The sequence below is a fragment of the Bos taurus genome, chromosome 19 (assembly GCF_002263795.3).
Source record: "Bos taurus isolate L1 Dominette 01449 registration number 42190680 breed Hereford chromosome 19, ARS-UCD2.0, whole genome shotgun sequence".
NCBI classification, from domain to species: domain Eukaryota; kingdom Metazoa; phylum Chordata; class Mammalia; order Artiodactyla; family Bovidae; genus Bos; species Bos taurus.
The window spans coordinates 18,979,569-19,004,729 of record NC_037346.1 but is presented as its reverse complement, the minus strand read 5'-3'; the positions used below and the strand labels follow the sequence as shown (position 1 = coordinate 19,004,729).

Here is a 25,161-nt window from a genome sequence, read left to right as displayed (position 1 = left end):
GGAGACCCAGCCAGTCCATCCTAAAGGAGATCAGTCCTGAGTGTTCATTGGAAGGAGTGATGTTGAAACTGAAACTCCATTACTTTGGCCACCTGATGCAGAGCTGACTCGCTGGAAAAGACCCTGATGCTGGGAAAGATTGAAGGCAGGACAGAGGATGAGATGGTTGGTTGGCATCACCGACTCAATGGACAAGAGTTTGAGTAGGCTCCAGGAGTCGGTGATGGACAAGGAAGCCTGGCGTGCTGCAGTCCAGGGGTCGCAGAGAGTTGGACGCGACTGAACTGAGTGTCCTATAGTTGTGCTATTTCTTCATTACTCTTGTTAAATTTGCTTGTGGTTGGTGCTTCCAACATATTTAAGAAACATTTGCGATAGTTTTTTAAGTCTTTAATTAGAAAACTCAACAAAAATATATATATTTTACATAATGCATACATTCTTAATATCTGCAGGTAAGATAAATTACAGAAGGCAAAAGCAGATATACTGTATTGCTTCTCTTTGGCAAGTCACCAGTATTATCCTCTGCAGAAACATAGGATATGTGTATAAAATAAACAAAACAAAACAAATCCCCACCACAGTCTTAATTGTCCCCTAGTACAAACAAAATATTTAGCAATAATACAGTAGATGGATTTTTCAAATTGACTAAAATTTATAGTACTTTATTTATACCACAGGGGTTAAAGTAGCAAGCTGCTTTCCAAAATTAAGGCCCGCAGCAACAGTTAGGGGGGAAAAAAAAAAAGACACGCCTTTTTCCTGGTTATATCCTATTTTTAATTTAATAATGTCACATTCAAACTCCAACTCTCAGATGCCACTCCTAACAAAAACAAAATCCTTCCCTCGACAGAAGCTGTTTTACTTGCAGGTCAGCTGTCTGACCACCCCCCAACCAAATACACATTTTGTATGGTGCAATTCAGCTTTCTTAAGTTAGTACTTACCAGCTAACTCAGTGTTACAGAATAATAAAAAGTTACTTCCACTTTACAGCAAAGATATATACTGCAGCTCTACTGAAGCAACATATACATGCTGAAACTAAGAATGAGAAAAGCAAAAGGGTCCATTCAACACACAGCAGCTTATATATAAATATATACATGTATGTATATGTTTTCACAGTTAAATTTTAGAAAAAAAATTTACATTTGATATGTTCAGAAATATTTCTAAGGTCTATAAATAATATTTTAAAAGCTCAATTGATCAAAATGCAATACAAGAATGTATCAAATTAAATAAATCTCCTAAACCTTGAAGTCAGTAAAGCTTGAGGTTTGTGTAAAGTGTGTTCAGTCCCTAATACTAGGGAAGGCAGCGTCCTCTAAACACGGTAGGAGAGAAACTCTAAAACTTTGGAAGGAACCGGCAGCTCCTGTACTTCTTGGGTGGGCATCACTCTCCGGATTGACATGCGACATAAATGTTGAAGGCTAGGGACTTGCCTTGGAGTTGCCCAAAAATACACACTTCCGTCATGTGTCCTAAACAGAAACAAACAAAAAATCACAGGCTCAGTCACACAAATCCACGTATTTCATCATCCCATAGTTCAAACAATTACCACCAAGGCTGTGAGCTGGAGCCACAAATTGCACATTAAAACCTGATTAAGGAGACCTGCAATAGTATTATAAAGAGCCCTTATGGAATTTACTGAGTAACATACAGGCTGCTTTGACTAAAGCCAACTTAAATTGCCTCTTAAGAGAAAAATCACTTACCCAGCAGCTAAAACACTGCCATCAGTAGAAAAGGCACAGCAAAGACCATTGCTCAAAGGTGCAACCTGCACAGGATAATCCTCATCAATTCTCCAGAACCTCACCATTCTAGAAAGGAAATAAATTGTCCAATAATTATCTAGTTGGAAATTTAAGGTAAAAGCAACTTTTAAAATTTAGAAAGAAATGCCACTCTGTGCTAAGTCAGAACCTACCTAAACAAAAAGGAAAACAATGATTATTGGCAAATAACTCTCCCCATGTTTCTTAACAGTCTAGAAAGATCATAATGAGTCACTTTCTACATCGATGTTCCCAAATTGCTTAGTGCCATATCCAGGCACACTGATTAAAGTATGGGAAAATGGAATGGCTGCATCTAGTTCCTGATTCTTACCAAAAGCAGCACATTTCAGACACGTGACATTTCATTTCATCCTTACAGTCTCAATTTCAGCAGGTACTAATGACTGTTTTTACCATTTATTTCACTTTGACAATGTCCTTGTTTCAACCTTGATATTACTTAATAAAAAAGAAACCTGTCAGCTGAGCTAAAAAGCTGATTAAAAATGCACCTAGTTTGCCTGAACTCGTTAATAAAGAACACAGGAAAAGGCACTTATTATCTTCAGTTTACACAAATACTACTCAGGCCAATATTTAAGACACACCAACATCTCCCAAAGTGTTGTCTAGATAGAAAGTCATTAAAACTCCAACTGTAGAAAGATTTTTTCATCCTTAAGAATGTTTTTTATTAAGTAGAAGAATGAAAGGAAATCTTTAAAAGACAATAATAAATATGTCAAGCTGTAATTCACACACTTACTTATCATCAGCAAGGCTTGCAACGTGCAGTCCATCATGACTAAATGATACAGATCGTACCCATCTGTCATTTGCTCCTCCAGCAAATATTGGAGTGGGTGGGGGAAACAGGTGCCTGAAGTAAAAGACATGTTTTAGGGCAAGTGAGAGTCACCTCAAGAAACAAAACTACCTTGTACATCAGTCTTTGAATAGTTTAGAGTGGCCTTCATGAACACAATTGAGAAGACGGAGCAGATCCACTTTAAATGAAGTACTTAAACCTAATTACTAATCTCCTTTTTAGAGTGGTTTAAGACTCTTAAGACTAAGTTTATGGTTCCCCAACACAAAACTCTAAATATAATTACCACTTCTACAGAGTCATGTCCTGTTAAGTAACAAGATCTGTATCAAGACAATCAAGTTTATTGGTAGAATTTAGATGCATTATTAAAGGGCATACTGCTAAGTTGCTTCAGTCATGTCCGACTCTGTGCAACCCCATAGACGGCAGCCCACCAGGCTCCGTTGTCGATGGGATTCTCCAGGCAAGAACACTGGAATGGACTGCCATTTCCTTCTCCAATGCATGAAAGTGAAAAGTGAAAGTGAAGCCACTCAGTCGTGTCCGATTCTCAGCGACCCCATGGACTGCAGCCTCCCAGGCTCCTCCATCCATAGGATTTTCCAGGCAAGAATACTGGAGTAGGGTGCCATTGCCTTCTCCGATTAAAGGGCATAAATGATACCCAAATTTCAAATTACAATAGACTGTAAGTTTAGATGTCACATGTTAATGATTCAGATCATCTCTGGAACTTCTTAAACTACACTGATAGTAGAGAAGAATTACAGACTGAAATAATACATGCTGTACCCACCCAAATTCCATCAGAATGGCTCCAGTGTGTGGATCCCAGATATACACTCGAGTGTCATAAGATGCCGTAGCCAGCAATGCTCCATCAGGAGAAAAGTCACAAGCTACAACATCATGGTGATGCCCTTCTAGTTTTCGTATCATGGTGTATTTATCCATATTCCAAAGGAAAACCTGCAAGAAAAGGCACATGTTATAGCTTCATTCGGACATGCAGAGGACAAAATCGCACATCTTAAACTAAAACAGCTAAATTTAATTAAGATTATATTAAATTAAACATTATAAATTATGAATAATTAAAAGAATATGCTCAGTGTCATAGTCAGATTAAAATCAGTTTTTAAGTTAATTAAAGTAGACATGCAAATTCTATTTCAAATGTTTCGGTTAAATGTTAATTTAAAAATAAGCCTAAACACAAAAAAGGCAATGCAACTTAACCACAAAATTATACTGAAATCCATTTATTCCAAAAACTAATTAACTAAAATATATAAAAATAAATAGGGTTAAGTACTACAAACCCCTTTTTTTATTTCCAGAAACTACCAAATTTTTTAAAAATATACAGACAGAAAATATAAGGTTAACAAATTGTTACTCCATTGGCATCTCCCTTTGAGATAATCACTTGTTTACAATAGGCTTGGGTCACCAACGTGAGCCTAGGAAGAGAAACAGATACTGCAAGCAAAGAGAATTTTTCACAGCCAAATGAAATTTCTTTGGCAAACAACAAGGATGTTAAACCACATTACAAAATGAAAATGCTAATTTACAAAAATAATACAATTAACATTTCTGTGAATCAAGATTTGCCAATCTTATTTTTCCCAAACGGACCACAATCATTAGTCATTTTAAGTGTAAAACATTTAAGTTACTTTAGTACTAGTTCACACATAGTTTTAGATTCTAAAGATCAGTGTAGTTAGACTGTGCAGAATAGCTCTAAACAGGACTCTAATGTTTACTTCAGTCTGTTATATTAAACATCAGCTTAGAGGTTTGTAACAATCCTAATAAGATAAACTCTCCTCCTCTTGGAGTAAAGCAATCCTTTTTGCTACTTTTTTTCTGCACAGACACAATATATTATTTCCAAAGAAAATAAATACAAACTTTCAGTTGGATCAAAGACTTAAGGTATCTCTAGTATCACAATGAATTCCAAAAAATAGCACAGAGAAACCATTTGAAAGCCAATTACATTACACTAAATTGGTTTCACATGTTAAGACTCCCAATTCCACCAGACTGGAAGATCAATTACATCGGAGGAGTCAGTTGGGTTCACTGCGGGGGGAATTATTTTTAATTATTTTTAAAAAGAAAAAAAGAAAGAAAGAAAAGCAGAAAGTGGACATCGACCAGCACCTGTGTACGTACAGTACACCTTGCAGCCGAATGCAAGGTTACTTCATCCTACGGTAAAGGTCGCCCCCAGCCCGGTAGCCAGAGATGCCACTCTTTCTGCCCAGCTAACACCATTGTGCGCCTGTGTGCGAGTGGTGCCAGCATAACCTCAATCACACCAATATTGCTGCCACCACCTGTGACAGGGAAAGCAAGAAGCATATGGAAAACACACAGCCTAAAATAGCAATGTCAACATCTAGCTTTGCTCTTCTTATGATTTTTAAAGAACTGAGTATTTTCCCCCTAAACTGTCAACATTTGCAACTATCATTTTAACACACTTCTTGGCTAAATAAAATCCATTTTATTTAGACTCCCACCCCCATTAATTCAAAGTGTATTGTGATCATCACATTTATTTGGACTTCAACCATTTTCATAAATACCTGAAGCTAGTAAGATCACTTTAACTATACTAACACAGAGCTAGTAGATAACTGAGTAAAGGAGGGTCCATCAGTAAGGATAACTCTCTTAAGAGTCACTTTGTACTTAATCTGTCTACAGGTATGCTATGCAAGACAGACCATATAAAATTTAGATGAAATTCACTCTAGGACATACATGACTGTTATTTTTATTCTTATTAGATTTTTAAGTTACTTTTTTTCAGTTAAATGTCCAGGACCAGCTGGGACTCAAAACTTTTTAAACAGCAAACTGGACCAAAAAAAAAAATAGAACAACAGAGAAGAAAATAATTAGCAAGGGAATGTTTTAACATTTGGACTAGATCTCTTCTACAGCATATATACTTTCCTAGATCTTATGAAAAATAAAATTGCCATACCCCATATTTTACATATATCATCTCTAACTAAAGCAACCCAAAATTTCTCACTTTATAATAATCAGTAACTATATTTATTTAATTTCCCTCATGCAAATTCTCCCCCATCATGAAATAACACATTTAAGATATTTAAGACACCGAGCACAGACTTAATAGGTTACCAGATTTAAAATGATTTTGCATACATTATTACAATCCAATTCACAATAAATATACAGGAACTTTGACACATACTGCTTTACTGGCTCCCACTGAACACAGCATAGAAGAGTCAGGAGAGAAGGCACAGCTATACACCCAGTTCTGATGGCCCCGCAATACTTTCATCATGTTTCCTGAACAAAAAGAAAATATCTGTGTTAACCCTGGAAATGACTAGCATTTCAAAAATAGCAGACTCACAAACTTCTAAGGGGCAGTGATCTAAAACACTACAGATCTACAACAGGGGTTGGCAATATATACCCGTTGCTTATTTTTGCACCTAAGTTTTACTGAAACACAAGCATGCCCACTGTTGCGGCAGCAGAGGAGAGTAACTACTGCAGAGATAGTATGGTCTACAAGCCTAGACAGTCACCATCTGGCCCTTTAAGAAAAGGTCAGCTGACTCTTAGTTTTTGTTTTTTTTTTTAAACTTTTGGGATCCCTTAACAGCTAAGCAATTAGAGAATTGATAAATGTAGAAGAGGTGCCACATAGTTTGGTAACAGTGTATTGTTCTATCAGGTAATGGTTACGACCCATAAGCCGAAACAAGTCTCCAAATCTGAGGGTCTTGTTTCCTACTACGCTCAATTTAAGCTACACTTGTCTAAACAAGCCTGTCAACTTCCAGCTTGAGGCTGGTGGAGCACCAATGGATCTAAATATAAGGTTTTAGTTAAAACTTAAATTCTTTCACTGGAGGTTAAGAAGGGGGAAGAAATGCTCATCTCAGGTCCTCTCAAACAAGGTAAATTCCCCAAAACTGTAAAAGCACCACAATTACCAATGTTTCCAAAAAAGCTAAACTTGACACTGACATTCCTTTTACTATATTGGAGGGTAAATCCCTTATTTTTATAATTTCTTACTTAACCTCTCCAAGTTATGTTTAGTATTTACATATTATAAATTCTGGTGTGTAAATCATGTTTGAATTTATATTTTATTAATTACTAAGGAGTATCTTTCATTACATCAAGATCTTCTTAAATTTTCACTAAGCAAATAGGAAGTTGATAACCTTCTCCAATATAAAGGAAATAAACCAACACAAACCAGCTCGAATAAAACCTTAAAACTGATATAGATTTTGTCCTCAAATAGTTGATACAGATCCGTGTAGTTAGTTCCGTGTGTATCAGATTGTTTAGAGTAACTGCTGGCTCCTATTCCAGGTCATATTTACAGTTTTGTTTGATCTGCACAGGGAAAGGGGGCAAAGGACTAAGCAGAGAAAAGGCAACTATGATCATGTCACTTTTAACGTCAAGTGTTTGTAATACATCTCAGTAATAATACCCAGAAACTAATTCTTTCCCACAGCCTAGAAGACAGACATACCATCATCTTTCAGGTCCCACACTCTCAGAGTTTTGTCTCTTGAAGCTGACACCAGGATCAAGCTCCCATCTGGAGCAAAAGTTAAATCTCTGACCACTTCAGTATGATCTACCAAGTTAAGGAGGAGTTTTCCTAAATGCAATGGAAGGTCAGAAAGAGGCAATGTTAATAATTTTTACCAGCTTTCATATTTTTAAAAATCAGGTTTCTCATCGTTAAAAAAGGATAGAAATAATATGGGTACCTCCTTTGTAAAATGACTCATTTTTTAGTGTGCTTTTACTATCATCTTTAGATTCACTATTTATAATGTCTTAAAATGAATTATTTCAAAGATACCAAAGCCTAAATTTATTAGAAAAATTAAAAGGGAATTTCCAAAATGTGAACAAACTCTTGGACCAAGTCAACTTAATATCAAGAAAATCTGCATCATTTAAAATCTTTGTGGGACTTCCCTGGTGGCCCAGTGGCTAAGATTCCACACTCCAAATGCAGAGGGCCTGGGTCTGATCCCTGGTCAGGGAACAAGACGTGGCAGGCCACAACTAAGACCCCATGCAGCCAAATAATTTTTTTTAAAAAAAGATCCTTGTATAGTAACAGCCTAAATTTTCAAACATAATCTCAGTGAAAAAAAGTATTTATTCATCTACTATATGAGTTTTGTTTTTCTATGAAAAGTGATGTGCTTACCTTGTAAACTTTTTCCCAGAATTCAATCAAATTTACTGATTCATTATCCCCACTCAATGTTAATATTACTTGCTGTATTCTAATGTACATGCTGTTTTAAAGCTCATTTTTAAAAATCTTTTAAATTTTGGAGTACAGACTAACAGTCTGAAACTATACATTTTAGGTAGTGAAGAGCACATTTACTTTTTTTGGGGGGCGGGGGGGGCGTGCAGGGGGGTGCAGCAGGCATGTCTCGTGTTTTGTGAGATCTTAGTTCCCAGACCAGGGATCAAACCCATGCCCCCTGCAGGGAAGCACCCACCAAGCCCTAACTACTGGACTGCCAGTGAATTCCCAGGACATATTTACTTTTAACTGCCCAAAGAATTTAACTTCTCAACCCACCTGGTTAAACTTTAGATAAAATGTCACTAAAGCCTTCCAGAGGCTAGATAATGATTGCTGAAAACCAGATCTACCTTGAATGCCTCTAAGCTATTATATATTGAAAAAGTATATAAGAAAACATCTTGCAATTTGAGTCATAAAGTACATTACTAGTTTACAAGTGATAACTAAATGTTCCTTAGGCATGCCCTTCCTACTATAATATTCTCTGAAGAGTGATCAAGCAATATGAACTCTATTTTCCTAAATTAAAACTAAAAGCTGCAGATGCTGTTTAGGCCAATAAAGATATATGTATAAAGACAGATTCAGAGGATCAATTCTTGCTTCTCTGTAAGTTAAAATCCTCAAATCGTATTCTTCTAGTGTCTACAAGTTATGCTTACATCATAAAATAATGGAGTTTGCTTTCAAGACTATGACTTCATACCTGTATATACATCCCATATTTTGATACGTCCATTGTTTAACCCTGTGGCAAGGAGTAGCTGATCTTGTCCAAATCTGAATCGATGCCATTCTATATTTACACAGCGACTCTGTTTCTCTGGAACTGAAGATCCAAAAGCAAGACTCCAGACTATATCGCCACAGTCTATAATATGTTCACGAGGCTTATTTTTCTGACCACCATCACTGTTTTGTCTTGATAATCTTAAACTACTTGAATTGGTGATATTCTTGGTGCCATGCAAGAGACTGGTAAAAAAAAAAAAAAAAGCCAGATTGTCATCTAGTTATTATTTATTCTGGACTCCTGTGGATACTAAATAATAAGTGTTTGCTAAAATAACTTCCATATTATTATAGTAATACTGAGTAACAATGGAATCCTTATAGATGGGAAAGGGAAAAGTCTGCTATTAGCTATGTGGGCATGACCAAATAAATTCAGACTAAAATCCTCAGTGCCTAAGAAAAAGTTCAATAATAAAAAGCAATTTGTAATTTTGTCATTTCAAATGTGTTTCAATATATCCTTACTGATGTAGAACCCTATATTAATTAGGACTCTTTTCATTAACCCAAAAGTATAAACAAGCAGAAAACAAAAAACTCTGAGAACACATTGTGAAGCTGACACCAGAAGACTGTCTAATGCCGTTAACGATCAGCAGTGATAAAGGCGTGAAAGAATGAAACCGTGATGGTGAACCAGACACAAGAAGAAGGGAAAGATGTTAAATTCAGCGCACACATTTTAGAAACTATACTACGTTCGTGTGCTCTCTGCTCAGTCAAGTCTGAGTCTTTGCGACCCCGTGGACTATAGCCCGCTAGGGTCCTCTGTCCATGGAATTCTCCAGGCACGAATACTGAGGTGGGTTGCCATTCCCTTCTCCAGGGGAGCTTTCTGACCTAGGGATTGAACTCAGGTCTCCTGTACTGCACGCAGATTCTATACCACCTGAGCCATCAGGGATTTCCCTGGTGGCTCACACACATTTTAGAAACTACACTATCAAGGCACAATTAATCTGCCTTTTACTATATGGGAAAGAAAAACACCAAACTATATGAGAAAATATTCTGTAATATACAATTAAGGCTAGACAATTCTTTCCACAGATTTTCTAACAAATATATAAAGATTTTCTAACAAATATATTCAGCTTATGATCAAAACACATTTAAAACAGTCTTCAAAAGAAATAACATAAAACAACAAAATAATTGTATTAGTCCACACGGAAAAAAAGTAAATTCTACAGACAGATACAAAATACAAAAAAGAAGAGTCTTACAAGTTCTTAAGGCACTGGGACCACGGAACAAGCTTCACTGTGCGATGTCCTTGCGACCAGGCAAAGTAGGAACCATCTGGGGCAAAAGCAACAGTCCAATTTTCACGACCACATTTCTTGTCAAAAGGAGCTGCTGGAGCTAAAAGTTCACCTATAGTACGTGATCTCACTAAAAGAAAACAGAAAAAAATACAAGACATTGTATATAACAACAATGAATTTGAGACTGCATCTGTATTACTGTGGCATTCACTCAATTCCACTGACTTTTCCCCCTTTTTTATGCACCAAGTTCTGCATTCTACCCTTTGAAGAGAGAGAGGCTGCGTGAAGACCCCTTGATGATGATAAACATCTTTATAAGTTCTGGCGAAGTGATTTTCCTAAAATTTCCCAAATCAAGAACTTTTAAAGAAAGTTTCAATTAAAGAAAAAAAAAAAAACCTGGTCAAATAAAAATAATGTAATGATCTCTCAGGGCTGCCAATTTCTGAAGTCCTGACTTTCACAGCCTTATGCTTTTATTTCCCTTGGATCTGGCTGTGCTAGATCTTGGTTGTAGCGTGTGAGACTCCCGTATTTGTTGAGACACGCAGAATCTAGTTCCCAGTTTGAACCTGGGCCCCCTGCATTGGGAGCACAGTTTTAGCCACTGGACCACCAGGGAAGCCCCTGCCTTTATGTTTTCAAATTACTAACCTTTAAAACGCAAGAAACCAAAGTTGCTCTACAGGAAAAGTATCTTCTGCAACAGCCGCTTTCAAAAACCATAATCCACTATAAAGTATAGTATTATATCACTACTCAAAGGAAGCACTATTAAATGAATGGTCTAGTCAGACCAGAAGATGCTTATCTTTTTCGGGTCACAAAAATAAAAAAATCCTCCGAACTTTAAAATGCATTATGGGGATTTCACTGGTGATAGAGTGGCCAGGACTCTGCACTTCCACCGCAGGGGGCAGGTTCCCCTGGTGGGGAACTAAGCGCTCACATGACAAGTGGCACAGCCAAACAAGCGAAAAATAAAATAAAATGCATTATATTTGTGATTCTCAAATAGTGGTCCTCAGCATCTTCCTAATGGGCCACCAAACTCATCCTCAAATGGAAGTAATTCTTTTGGTTTTTAAGGACAAAAAAATGGAACAATTTCATGTATTTTTATTTTTGTGCACATGCAAATGTGGCTGCCATTTCCTCGATTCCGGGAAAGGATCTTCTTAAGTCTGTCACCAATGCTGTCTTGGGTTTGTCTTGATTTAAATTTTGCTACTCTCCCTTTTCAGTTATAAGTTACCTTCAGTTTAGTTTCCCGTTATCTATTTTGTGGTTTGCTTTGTGGTCAACCCTGTAATCTATTTTTTATGTTTTGGGCTTAAACTTTCCAACAACGTAGTCTACGTATTGCGATTGAAATGAGAGCCACTGATACTCTTATTGCAAGAGCAGATACACTTACGCAAACCCCCAAAGTGTACTCATTTCAGTGACACATCCAGTCTCAACGTATGCTTTGCCAACAGCGAGCGCAGCATCTGGCATGCGACAGGGGCTCAGCAAATGTTTATTGAACAAATATGAAAGCACATGTATAAATTCCCATTCTTAAGTGATATAACTATTTCCTTGCCTAATTCTTTGCCACATTAAACAAATGAGATACGGTTTAAAAAGTAAAACAAAACTGAAATCTGTTTTCCTGTGATACTCATAAATATAAACATGCACCTATTCTGGCATAGCTGAGATTATCAGAATATTTCCTTTTAATGACTCAAAATCTTCCTTCTTGCCACTCTGCCCACTCAGTCTTGTGTCTGATCAAAGAGAATAAGAGATCCTGCGCTCACATGACATTCATATATTGAAGACAGCCATGACATCAGTAATGAAATCTTTTCACCATGATAAAATCTGGTGAGTTTTCAACCATCCCTTACATTGCATTGTTTCAAGTCCATTCTCTACCTTCACTTTCATCCTGTTCTGGATAAATTCCAGTTAATAATGGCCCTTAAAACAGTGGAACCTTTTCAATTAAACACATTATTGTAGGTGTGATTTAATCAAAGCAGATCTCCGCCCTGCCCCACTGCCCCCACCAATACCCCTGCCCCACTTGTATCAAAACAGCAACAATTTCATTGGCAGGAACATGACTTTAATATACAATTCACAAACCAGTGACACTCTTGATGCCTGCAGAATGATTTTTTAAGCACACAAATGACAGTGTTCCCTGGCAGCTTAGGGGTTAAGATTCTGGGCTTTCACTGCCATGGCCAGGGTTCAATCCCTAGGCAGGGACTAAGATCCCCAAAGCTGTGCAGCAGTCAGACAACAACACACACACAAGTGATTTTAGAAAAGGCTTGCTGCTTCCTATTCCCCTCCATGCCTTCAAGCCCACACTCTTATATCATCATTTATGTGCCTGGCCCCTCAATCAGCAACCTCCGCCTATTTTTTTTAAGGGCGGGGAGGGGGGCTTCTCTTTAACCACATCTTTTAGAATCCACAAATTTTAGGAGAAAAAAATATCAAAGTTCACAAATAAGGAATGCAAGTTCTAAAATTCAACTGAAAAACATGCAAGCATTTTCTTAAAAAGAGAAAGCTTCTGATTAAACTAGATGAATGTACTTATAGGGCCACCCTCAACAAATTTTGCCAAATAAATACACTATACCATTACAAGTATTTAGTTAATAATTACTGTGTTTCTTTGCTTACTAACAAGATATATAAAATGATCACTGCATTTAACCAAATAATTTAAATATTTACTGGTACAATATTATACACTAGCACAAACTTTATAATGAAGAAAAAAAATCACTTGAACTTTTGTGTATGACCTGCAACTGCTGCATGTTAGTATCCTAAGACAGTATGATTTAACAACCTGGTATAAGGGAAAGGCTGCCTGCCAGGGAACCTGGCCATAAGACACGACACCACACACATCATCTGAGTCACTGCTCAACCAAGCAAACCAGATTCAGCTCCTTCGCATTCTTCCCTGCAATTTCATAACCATAAAGGGAGGGTCTGTGGCACAGCCTTGTGAAAGAGGGCTGTAGCTCTAGGCAGTGACTGCCTGTCATATAGACTTCTTTCATCAATCACGGAATCTTGCCTCCTCTTTCAGTACTTATTTGAGAAACCAGCAACAGAGGTCCTTACTGATAGATACAAAGCTACAGAGGTTTTAACTTTGTATCCAAATGATATATTTTAAAAAGAAACAAAGAAACAAAAAACCAGACTTAAAAAAAAAAGTTTACAAAAGGCAAAAGTTCTTTTAGATATTTGGCATCTACTTAGTAACTTTACACTATAACCAAGAAATAACACTGAGACTTAAACATGCAAAAAATAATAATAATTTAAAAGGCTACTTAGTGGGTGGTTCCACCTCACGCTGGTACGCTAAGAAGCTCTGTCGAATCCATAGAAGAGAGGATTGGAAAGTTTTCAAAATGATTCAAGATGAAGTAAAATACAGATATAAGAAAGGCAAATCACTCATCCTCAGTGTCACTGTGAGTAGAAAAAAGAAAAAAAAAAACCCACTGGACTGAGAATAAGAAATTTTGAGTTCTATATTCCACAGTTCAACAATTGGACATGAATTCTGTCTTCTCAGTATGTTTAAAATAGTTATTAAAACCAGGGGTAAAGTCCCCTCCTAACCTGCCAGTCAACCTTATCCGTAAAAGAACAAAAGACCAGAATTCTAAGATAGCTGTCTCTAGGTATAAAACTTCACCCACATACAGGATAGAGGGCCTTTTGGCTACTTTAGCTTCTCCATTTCTCTAGAAAACCTCCTCCAAATATTCAATAAAGGCACCAATTTAGTTGAACAACAAGGAAATGCAAACGCTCTCTGCTCAGTAGCTACCTCCAATTTTCATTTAACTGCATATATTTAAATAACGTATATAATACGATAAGTTCAATGTTTACTAAACAGTCAAACCTCAACTCCCCTTAAAGTGATTCCACCTTAAGGTATTTTACCTTAAGAGAGGATTTAGATAATGTAAGGTGCTTTCAAGTGAGTCATTGGGGTAGGTCCTAAAGCAGGACCTTCAACATCTACTGGCCTGTCTTCAGCTTGGCCACTAAGCCAGTTTCCAGAAAACCTTTTCAAGAGTTCGCTCTTCTGTAAGCCAGCTTTTCTCCGGTCACTCCACCCAACCATCCTGCTCCTCCCTGCGCTCCTCAGTATATGAAAGATAACTGAGTCTCCTCCCCTGAGCTTGCTGCCTTTCTGAACACCATACCATTTTTAAAAACATTTTTTCCAGGCTGATAGCTGCATTCCTCTTTATAGTTCGTATACACTAAGACCCATCCTTTAATAATAGCTCGGAACAGACAAGTATACTTTTCTTCATTGGAAACTTTTTAAGAGCCCTGGATCTTTGCCCAGCCCTCCCCTGCCCACTCGACGCCCCAGGCCCTTAACCAAGAGAAATCCAGGAGAACGGCCCTGCTCAGACCGCCAGAGAAAAAAACTAGGGTGGGGGGAACAATTCCGCCCCGGCCACACGATCCCTGCAGCTCTCGCCACTCGGCTCTCTGGTCCTTTTTGCCTCCTCTGCGCGCCGCCTCCCTCCTGGCCTAGCGCACAGTAGGCGCCGTTTCAATTCTGATCCCATTTACCCTAGGCGACACCCACCCGCAGGGTAGCTTCCTTCCTCTACGCTCCAGGGCTCGAGCCCGACTCACTGTCCTTCCTCAGACTCACCCTCCTCCGGGGAGTCCCTGCCTCTCCGTCGCCCCCGCGCGCTCGCCAGCACCCCTCACCCATCGTCCCATTCCTCACCGATCTCTTTCTCGTTGACCCTCGGGGGAAAGCTGGCCATCTATGGGATACCGTCTGATTCCGGGGGCGCGATGTGGACGCAACGACAGAGAGGCTAAAGGCGAGCGCCGAGGGGCGTGACGCGGGCTGGGTCCCTCCCGGTCCCGGGGACAGAGGGGAGGGGCGGGACGGTCGCAGAGGCTCCTGCCGACTGCCCCAGGAAAGCTCTGGGAGGCCTCTGACCGAACTACGGAGTTAAACACAGACAATAGATGCTGGTCCCTTCCTCCCGCCTACGAAGGAAGACACTTCCCTCCACACTGCCGACAGCAAACGAGACACTGGAGACAAAATGGCGGGCGGCGCGGGGGATATCTGGAAGCCGGGGGCGGTGTTCGTGACGTCATAGCGCTATTTCCCCGCCTCTCGACGTTCGGGACGTGACGGCCTCGGCTCCGCGCCCCGCCCTCCCTCCGGGTGAGCGCGGGCGTTGTCCTGGGGACCCGACCGGTAGCCGGAAGAGCGCGGGGGCGGAGGAGGGGGAGGGGCCGCTGCACGAGCCAAGGCCCCCAAAGCTAGGCTGGAACCTACGGACTGTGCGTTTAACTCGGTCTGGATTTCCTGGCCCGGGTCCCAGCTTGATATTTATAAGTTGAAGCACCTTTGAAAAGGCAAACCGAGAATTGTATAATACATATTAGTCCACAGCTTAAAGATTGCATGAAATTTAAACTGACTGTACTGTAAGGAACAAAAAAGACATTTCAGATTTCAATTCGGTTTGGCCACCTCCCCGGCCTTTGTACGCTGGGGAACTGGAGGTTTCACGGGTAAAAACAATGAGAAGACAAGGAACATCGCAATGCACCACTCGTCCGGCCGCCAGCATTCTGACGTGAGCCAGGCGATTTTTGGAAGGGCCTAGGTGACCCGACTTGAGGAACAGGGAGATTCGGGCTGGATGGCGTGGCGTCCCGCCCCAGCGGGAGACCTCCCGGGCGGCCTTTGTCCTGGCTGCCTGCTCCCTGCGGCCGGGCCTTCCTCGGGGCTTCAGCGAGGCTGGCAGTCAGCAGTGTCGTGGCCACTGGCCAAGGCAGGCCCCACCGAATCTACCCAGAGGAAGCTCCTCCTTCACCCAAGGCCTAGGCCTCTGGGAGGCAGCTAACCATTCCGACAGCAGGGATGATGCAAGTGTCAGTGAGCCAAGTTGGTTCCGGTCGGAAGACATATTTGCACTTTAATGGGCTCTTCTGGCGGAGAAGGCAATGGCACCCCACTCCAGTACTCTTGCCTGGAAAATCCCATGGACGGAGGAGCCTGGTGGGCTGCAGTCCATGGGGTCGCTAAGAGTCGGACACGACTGAGCGGCTTCACTTTCCCTTTTCACTTTCCTGCATTGGAGAAGGAAAGGGCAATCCACTCCAGTGTTCTTGCCTGGAGAATCCCAGGGACGGGGGAGCCCGGTGGGATGCCGTCTCTGGGGTCGCACAGAGTCGGACACGACTGAAGCGACTTAGCAGCAGGGCTCTCCTGTGGACTCTGAACCTAGAGAGTCTTCTTTCCCAAAATTGTTTTATCTTTTGTATTCCCTATCCTAGTGAACACGTCCAACCAGTCACCTAAGCCAGAAGCTGGAGTGTTTTTAGACTCCGGCCATTCCCCGTGTGGCATTAGTCACTCCACAAGCCCTGCCAGTATTTTCTCTTAAACTGTTCTGGAGTCTGTCTTCTGTGTTTTTAAACAGCTGCCAGTGGCTTGATTCAAGAGCTGTTTGTATCATCTCTCTTAACGACTCTTTATAACCCCACACCCTAAGAAATCGCCATCAATATCCTGATGCATTTCCTCCTAGTCTTTTAAAGATTTACTAGCTGTGTGTCCTTGGGCAAATTAGTTAATCTTTTTATGCCTCAATCTTCTCATCTATAAAATGGAAATATTACCAACTTCACGGTTCAGAGAATTGAATTCATTAAATTATGAATTGAATAATTGAATTAACAAAAAACATTTAGAACAGGGTCTGGCAACAAAGTGTCAGATACTAAGTAACATAAGAATGTGTATAATCAAAATCATAAAGAAAAGCTCTGGAAAGCATTGACTTCCAAAACAAAGCTGATCCAACACTAAAAAGAATGAATCTCATTCTTGAGTTACTTCGAAAACATTGCTGCTGAGTGGTTATCTACTAAGGCTGATTTAGTCATAATTTTTTATGTGGATATCATTTCTTTTGAAATTTTTGAACCAACATTTACTGTCTTGAAATATAATCTTTTAAAAGTTTACATCCTCTCTTATTCCATTTTCTTACATCTCAGCAAAATGTTATATTGAACAGTCTGGCATTTTCATGTATTTCTCTCTCTCAAGGGTGTGTTTTTCTACACCATTTTCTTTTACCTCAGGGAAATACATAAGCATAAGAGAGGAGAAGCAAAATTATTACATTCTTTTGTTCAAGGAGAGTAACCATTTTCTATATAAAGAATTAGAATTTTGGACTAGACTACAATATAAAATTTGCATCTTGCCTTTTTTCCTTATGATAAAATAATATTTTCCTATGTAGATTAAAAAACTTTTCTCCACATCATTCTCCACTTTATTTGGAGGTGAGTTTTTTTCCTTTCCTCTTTCAGAATATGTAATAACTTGGTAGTGCAGAACAGTGGACTGCTTCGTATTTCCCTTGATATCATGAATGTGTCCAATTCAAAATTGTGGCCTGCTTTGGGACAATCCATACTCACCAAAAGCTATCATTTTAGGTGGGTTGCTGTTAAGCTATGTATCTACACAAGTCTCTGAAGTTACAAACATCTAAATTAGCTTTAAATTAGGAAGATTTCTTGCAGGATCTTATTTCTCAATGTATAACTTGATGGGACTAGAACGTAAGTGTCCCCTTCCTGTAGCTAAAGGGAAACAATATTAACTTAAAATAACAAACATGACTTAAAAACAAAAAACAACACTAATAATTGTACAACAGAAGTTTGATGCCTATCACTACCAGAAAAACAAAACAACAAACCAACATCCAAAACACCAAATATTTTATTGTTCCCCAGTATTTTTTATTGTTCCCTAGCATGGTTAAATCTCAAAGATGAAAAAAATTGCCACAGTCTTTTGACTCTTTTGACCAAAACCAAACAAACAAAAAAGTTAAGAAGAGCCTCATTGTTTATGCAATAGGAGATCTTCTTGTGTGCCTGTTTGTTTTGCTTTGGGGACCTTTGTAATATTGTTGCTACAACTCCCTCAGGCTAAGTTATTCAGTGCTTGGGTGTGAGAGCAGGAGTTTCAAATCTTGAGATTGTGAAGTCTGAGATCCTGGATTTAAAGAGTATGGAATTTACTCAAATTTTAGCTGGAGAAGCAGGATTTATACACATAAACATGGGCACTAATAAACAGTAAAAGATACCTCGATAATTGTAGAACATACAGGAAAAAATAGAGCCCAGAGGAAAAGTCTGGAGGCAACCCTTTTTGGCTATGGTAGTCTTGCTGAAGATGAACTGTCTAGAAATGCTACACTTTACCCTGCTGTCTTAATTTTTCACTCTTCTTCCTGATTTTACTTTTTTTTGGGGGGCGGTGGGGTGTATGACAGTGTGATACGAGCAGAATGTTAGTATCAGGTATTCAAAGATGTATGATTTGATCTTAGTTTACATCTATATTCAGAATGCCTCAAAGTGTGGAAAATGGTGTAGCCAGTCTAGATGTTTCTCCATCTATTTCTGAGCGAGAATTCTCCCAGCAGTTTATGGGAAATTATCATATTATTAATATATCCAAAAAGATAAGCAGAGGTCCCAGTGTTCTGTAGGATTCTCAGAGCTTGTAACAGGAGGGCAAGGGGCAGGGCACAACTTTTGAGAGAATGTCATAGCCCAAGGACACAGCATAAACCAATTAGAATCAAATGGGTCCAAGATGGCAGAGGGGTGGATTTCTAGCCCTTGATCTTCTCTCAGCAAGCTACGACACACCCAGAGGCGCCATGACAGTTCCAAGGCACCATCAAAAGACCAAAAAGTGGCCCAACTCCTAGAAGTCTCCAGCCCTTCCCCAAAATAGTTGGAATAATCCTCCCACTCTTTAGCCCATGAAATTACCCAGCCCATAAAAGCTAACCAAGCCACATTTCAAGGCCACATCCACCTTCTGGGATGGCTCACACTCTGTGGAGTGTGCTTCTCTCTGAATCTGAATAAATCCTTTTCTTACCTATCACTTTGTCTCTCACTGGATTCTTTCTGTGATGAGACATCAAGAACCTGAACTTCATGAGGTCCTGAAACCAGGTACTGTGGGTTTTGGCTGGATTCAAGTCCCAATCTGAGAGGGAAACAGTTTCAAGTTGACCCACCTCCATCCCCCTCCTCTCCATATCCCCAGACTCAAGGCACTCACACACTGTCCGTTCACTCAGTCCTGGACCTTTAGGAGAAATCAGTATAAAATGGAATATTCCATGCTGTGATGCAGATTTTCCTCATATCATTCATTTTTATCTTCCTGATAGAACTTTGCATTTTCATTTTTCTAAATGTCCCTGCCTGTGACCGTTTACTAGAGATTATAAGGAGGAAGAAAATTGTCTTTCACTGAATTGGAGAAGGAAATGGCAACCCACTCCAGTGTTCTTGCCTGGAGAATCCCAGGGATGGGGAAGCCTGGTGGGCTGCTGTCTATGGGGTCGCACAGAGTCGGACACGACTGAAGTGACTTAGCAGCAGCAGACTGCATGAAAGGCAAGGGTTTCTCTTGTCCTCCCCTCTCTGTTTGGGAAATGCTTCTGTACTCTTGTCTCCAGTTGCCTGATTTGGGGACAACTTTTTTTTTAGGTTGTGCCACACAACATATGGGATCTTAGTTCCCCCACCAGGGGTCAAACCCATGCCCCTACATTAGAAGTCTTAACCATGGATTAAGACTGGGGAAGTCCCTGAGACAGTGTTTTTAAGTCAACTGTTTCTTTCTCCCTTCTTGTGGAGGGTGCCAGCATTGGCTGGAATTTGAATCTTTCTCCTCAGAGAGTCCTGTGGACAGAAGGTAAGCTGTCTATACTTGAGCTGCTGGCTGAGTCAGTCTTGCCCTGATGGAATGGATTTGAAAGCGAGATTTTACGATTGATAACATTACTTGCTAACATATGGATCATCGTTTCTTTTAGGCTGAAGAATTTCTGACTGATTTTCAACCCTTCTCCATAATTTCTTTTTTTCTTTTTTTTAAAAAAATTTATTAGCTGTGTTGAGTCTTCACTGCTCTCGGCCTCTTCTCTATTGCAGAGAGCAGGGGCTACTCTCCAGTGGCGCATGGCTTTATCACTGTGGTGAATTCTCTTGTTGCAGAGCACAGGCTCTAGAGTGTAGGTTCAATAGCTGTAGCACACAGGCTTAGCTGTTCTGAGGCCTGTGGGATCTTCCTGACCCAGGGATGGAACCCGTGTTTACTGCATTGGCAGGTGGATTATTTACCACTGAACCACAAGGAAGCCCTCATTTCTTCTTAAGTTCATTTTTATCTTCCATACTGTTTTACTTTCTGAGTTTGTTTTTTTCCTTCCTTTGAAATGAATTCTCTTGGTATAATGATAATGCTTCACTTTATCTACTTGGTTTTAGATTCCTTGAGGGCTATGACCTTTCTTTATTTTGGTGTCATTTTTAGGATTTTGCACGTAATTAATATTCAATAGATGTTTGCTGAATGGAATTGAATCTTTCATCTAACTTCCCACTAGGGTATTTGAGGTGAATTTAGAAAGCAAGTGTTATTATTACTGTCTTTACAAAAATCGAAGGAAATCAAATTCAAAAGTTTGGCTAGTAGGAAAGTTCAAAGACTGAGGCAATTGTGATTGAAGCCAATTAAAAAAAAAGATTGTGTGATTTTGTTTGTTAGTTATACCTGCAAAAATAACTAAATTGAAGAAATCATCTCCAATGTATAATTAGGAGTCTTTGAGATTACCATTTAATTTCTCTGAAGCATAAAATCATTTTCAGACTCATAGCTGCAAGAGACCTCAAAGATCATACAATGTAACCTTATTTTATAGGTGATGAAACAAATATTCTATTGTACAAATGAGTTTCTCACATTCATACAACTAGTTAGGAATAAGAATGAAGATGGGGCACAACTCTACTCATGAGGAGTCAGGCACTTTTCATATTGCACACTAGTTCTTTCAGCATGGTATAATCATTTGTATACATTCCATCTCCCTTCAGAGTGCCACTCGTTAACAGAAGATAGAAGCTATGTCTTTTTAAAAATGTTTATCTTCTTTCCGTTCAAATTTGAGTCTATATTAAAATATTATTATGGGGTGTTAAATATCTCAATTAGAAAGGAAAGGAAGTGAATTCTCAGCTGATCTATTTCCTTTGTATAGACTCACTTGAATTTCATAGAATTTTATTGCTAATTTGGCTCAGACAGCAAAGAATCCACCGGCAGTGCAGGAGACTGGGGTTTGATCCCTGGCTTGGGAAGATCCCCTGGAGAAGGGAATGGCAACCCACTGCAGTATTCTTGCCTGGGAAATCCCATGGACAGAGGAGCCTGGTGGGCTAGAGTCCATGGGGCTGCAAAGAGTTGGGCATGACTGAGCAACTAACACACTTTCAAAGGGACTTTAAGGTCACCTAAGATCACATTATCAGTAAGTGGTGAAGTTGAGGACCAGAACAAATGTCATCTCCCTCAAAATCCATTGCAAAGAATTTCTTTCCATTGCAAAGAATTTTATTCTTTCCATTATGAAGAATTCTTCTTCTTTTTTTTTTTTTTTGCATTTTTGGATCATGTGCGTTAGTTCAATTTGTGAGTGTTAATAAAACGGAGGTCCATATTTCATTTGAATTAGATATCACATGCCTGAAGGGGGATTTGGAGAGAAAATAAAGTAAGAAGACAGAGCAATTGGTTGGTTTTGCTTTTTTAAAAAATAATTTTATTTTTTGACATTTAAAAAAATTATTAAAAAAATTATTTTATATTGGAGTATATGCTGAGTCACTCAGTCATGTTGGACCCTTTGTGACCCCATGGACTGTAGCCTGACAGGCTCCTCTGTCCGTGGAATTCTCCAGGCAAGAGTACTGGAGTGGGCTGCCATTTCTTTCTCCAATATTGTAGTATAGTTGGTTTACAATATTGTGTTAGTTTCAGGTGAACAGCAAAGTGATTCGGTTATATATATAAGAGCAATTGATTCCTAACCAAAGATAGAAAACATCCTAATCATCTGCTTCAGATAGTAGGATATTAGAGCAGGAGGGATCCTTAGAGACCACATGAGCAAGCCCTGTTAGTTCCAGATGAAGAGGCTGAGGCTCAGCTTCACCAAAGTCGCACAGTAGGTTACTACCGGAGGCAGGACTAGAATCTAGGTCCCTGGATTCCCCATGCAGGAGGCCTGTGTTTCCCAAAGCTCAATCGTTTGAAAACTACCTTTCCAATTTGTCCAAATCCACTTATCATTTGTGCTGGTATTTACTTAATATTTGTATTTGAATGAAGTTATTTTTAAAATTAAAGAATATGTAATATGTCTTAAAACTTCCATTTACTCTTAAGAAAAAAATGCGGCTATTATCATAAATGGAAAATCAGTGTTCTTTGCTATATCAGAAGACAAATATAAACATTAAAACTTTGGCTATATTTCTAAATTCTGCCTAATTTCTCCTCTTGCTGAAGGTATGCTCCTGAGGTTTACTCTCTTTTTAAAGAGAGAAACAGCAAGTGTTAGAGACCCCAAATGAGAATTACTTCTTGAAGTAATTAAAGGCAGTTGAAAGGAAATCGCTTTCTCGCTACATATTTTTTGTCACTTATGTGGCAGCTAAAAAATGTTTTGTATGCCACCAGCAACTCATACTCCACATTCCGGGCAACACCGCCCTGACCTATGTAATAGCGTGTATTGAAAATGCATTTTGACCCTGTGTTTTCATTCTTGGATTAGACTGTATTTTATAAACGTTGACTGGCTCTTATCTAACCTGTGTCTTAAGGGCATACATAGTTTTTTTCGCCATCCACAAGAGGAATGAACTGAGTTCCAGAGAGGTTTGGAGAATTATCCCTGCACAGCGATAAGCTTGAGGGAGCCCGGGGCAAATAAGCTAGGCTTAAATTCCTGATTTAAGGAATTTAATTTTGATGATTCTGCTGGATCATGGAAAAAGCAAGAGAGTTCCAGAAAAACATCTATTTCTGCTTTATTGACTATGCCAAAGCCTTTGACTGTGTGGATCACAAGAAACTGTGGAAAATTCTGAAAGAGATGGGAATACCAGACCACCTGACCTGCCTCTTGAGAAACCTATATGCAGGTCAGGAAGCAACAGTTAGAACTGGACATGGAACTAACAGACTGGTTCCAAATAGGAAAAGGAGTATGTCAAGGCTGTATATTGTTACCCTGCTTATTTAACTTCTATGCAGAGTACATCATGAGAAACGCTGGGCTGGATGAAGCACAAGCTGGAATCAAGATTGCTGGGAGAAATATCAATAACCTCAGATATGCAGATGACACCACCAAGTGAAGAGGAACTAAAAAGCCTCTTGAAGAAAGTGAAAGAGGAGAGTGAAAAAGTTGGCTTAAAGCTCAGCATTCAGAAGACAAAGATCATGGCATCTGGTCCCATCACTTCATGAGAAATAGATGGGCAAACAGTGGAAACAGTGTCAGACTTTATTTTGGGGGGCTCCAAAATCACTGCAGATGGTGATTGCAGCCATGAAATTAAAAGATGCTTACTCCTTGGAAGGAAAGATATGACCGACCTAGACAGCATATTAAAAGCAGAGATATTACTTTGCCAACAAAGGTCCATCTAGTCCAGGCTATGGTTTTACCAATGGTCATGTATGGATGTGAGAGTTGCACTGTGAAGAAAGCTGAATGCCCAAGAATTGATGCTTTTGAACTGTGATGTTGGAGAAGACTCTTGAGAGTCCCTTGGACTGCAAGGAGATCCAACCAGTCCATCCTAAAGGAGATCAGTTCTGGGTGTTCATTGGAAGGACTGATACTGAGGCTGAAACTCCAGTACTTTGGCCACCTCATGCGAAGTGTTGACTCATTGGAAAAGACCCTGATGCTGGGAGGGATTGTGGGCAGGAGGAGAAGGGGACGACAGAGGATGAGATGGCTGGATGGCATCACTGACTCCATGGATGTGAGTCTGAGTGAACTCCGGGAGTTGGTGATGGACAGTGAGGCCTGGTGTGCTGTGATTCATGGGGTCGCAAAGAGTCAGACACGACTGAGCGACTGAACTGAACTAAATTCCTGATAAGGATTTGGCCTGTTTCCTCCCCTTGATGTGATCTGGGAACCCAGGAGTTGTGCAATCCTTATGGTTTGCTCCAGCTGTCAAGCAAAGGGTTGAGGAGGGTGGGGCAGAGGCTAGCCTTTAAACTGAGTCTAGCCCTTGCCAAGTTAGCTGATTTAATCCTCACAGTGCTCATATGCCATTTCACAATTTCAAAGAGACTAAGTAATTTTGCAAATTCACATACTGGTTAGAGGCAGAGCCAGCACATGAACTCCCCTTCTGACTTCTTAAGCTCGTGTGCTTCACTGACACCATGAAATTATACATTCAGAGACCTGGGTTCTAGGCTTATTGTGCCACTGGTTTGAAATGTAATACTATTCCAAAGATCAAAGGATCCTGAGCCATTATCAACCCTGTTTGCTTTGTCCAGTCATGGGCTTCCTTAGTTTTCTCACTACCTCCTCCAGGAACACAAGTGGATTCATGTAGTAGGCCCCTAACTCCATCTCTTTTCCCTGCATAAGTACCATTTAGCCCTTATCTTTATTTTGCATCGCATGTGCTTAGTCACTCAGTTGTCTGACTCTTTGCAACCCCATGGGCTGCAGCCCCCCAAGCTCTTCTGTCCATGGGATTCTCCAGGCAGGAATACTAGAGTGGGTTGCCATGCCCTCCTCCAGGGGATCTTTCTGACCCAGGGATCAAACGCAGGTCTCCCACATTGCAGGTGTCTGAGCCACCAGGGAAGCCCATTTTGTATCATGTTGTGACATTATTAGACCAATGGCAATGAGAAATTGGTTTCAAAAATTGAAATTTCAAAATTAAATGCTGCTAAGAATCAACATGCTGCTGCTGCTGCTGCTAAGTCGTTTCAGTCGTGTCCGACTCTGTGCGACCCCATAGACAGAAGCCCACCAGGCTCCCCCGTCCCTGGGATTCTCCAGGCAAGAACACTGGAGTGGGTTGCATTTCCTTCTCCAATGCATG

At 39.9% G+C, this 25,161-nt stretch overlaps 1 protein-coding gene across 1 annotated transcript; it reads right to left on the bottom strand.

The window, feature by feature from the left end:
- Positions 1-375: 375 nt before the first annotated feature.
- Positions 376-15,188, bottom strand: WSB1 (WD repeat and SOCS box containing 1). The gene is made up of 9 exons (XM_002695638.7): positions 14,867-15,188; positions 10,027-10,195; positions 8,712-8,980; positions 7,196-7,327; positions 5,882-5,982; positions 3,434-3,606; positions 2,572-2,685; positions 1,740-1,847; positions 376-1,499 (listed from the first exon to the last, which is right to left on the bottom strand). Exons 1-9 carry the CDS (start codon positions 14,904-14,906, stop codon positions 1,340-1,342), a joined length of 1,266 nt encoding a protein of 421 aa, XP_002695684.2. The 5' UTR covers positions 14,907-15,188; the 3' UTR covers positions 376-1,339.
- Between the last annotated feature and the right edge of the window lie 9,973 nt (positions 15,189-25,161).

Bases quoted from the DNA above. Each gene is read 5' to 3' on its own strand.
- WSB1 (XM_002695638.7), bottom strand. From the start codon at position 14,906: ATGGCCAGCTTTCCCCCGAGGGTCAACGAGAAAGAGATCG. The intron at 8,981-10,026 runs GTAAGACTCTTC...TTTTTTTACCAG, and splicing joins TCCCAGTGCCTTAAGAACTT to TCTCTTGCATGGCACCAAGA. The intron at 3,607-5,881 runs GTATGTGTCAAA...CTTTTCTTGCAG, and splicing joins CAGTGGGAGCCAGTAAAGCA to GTTTTCCTTTGGAATATGGA.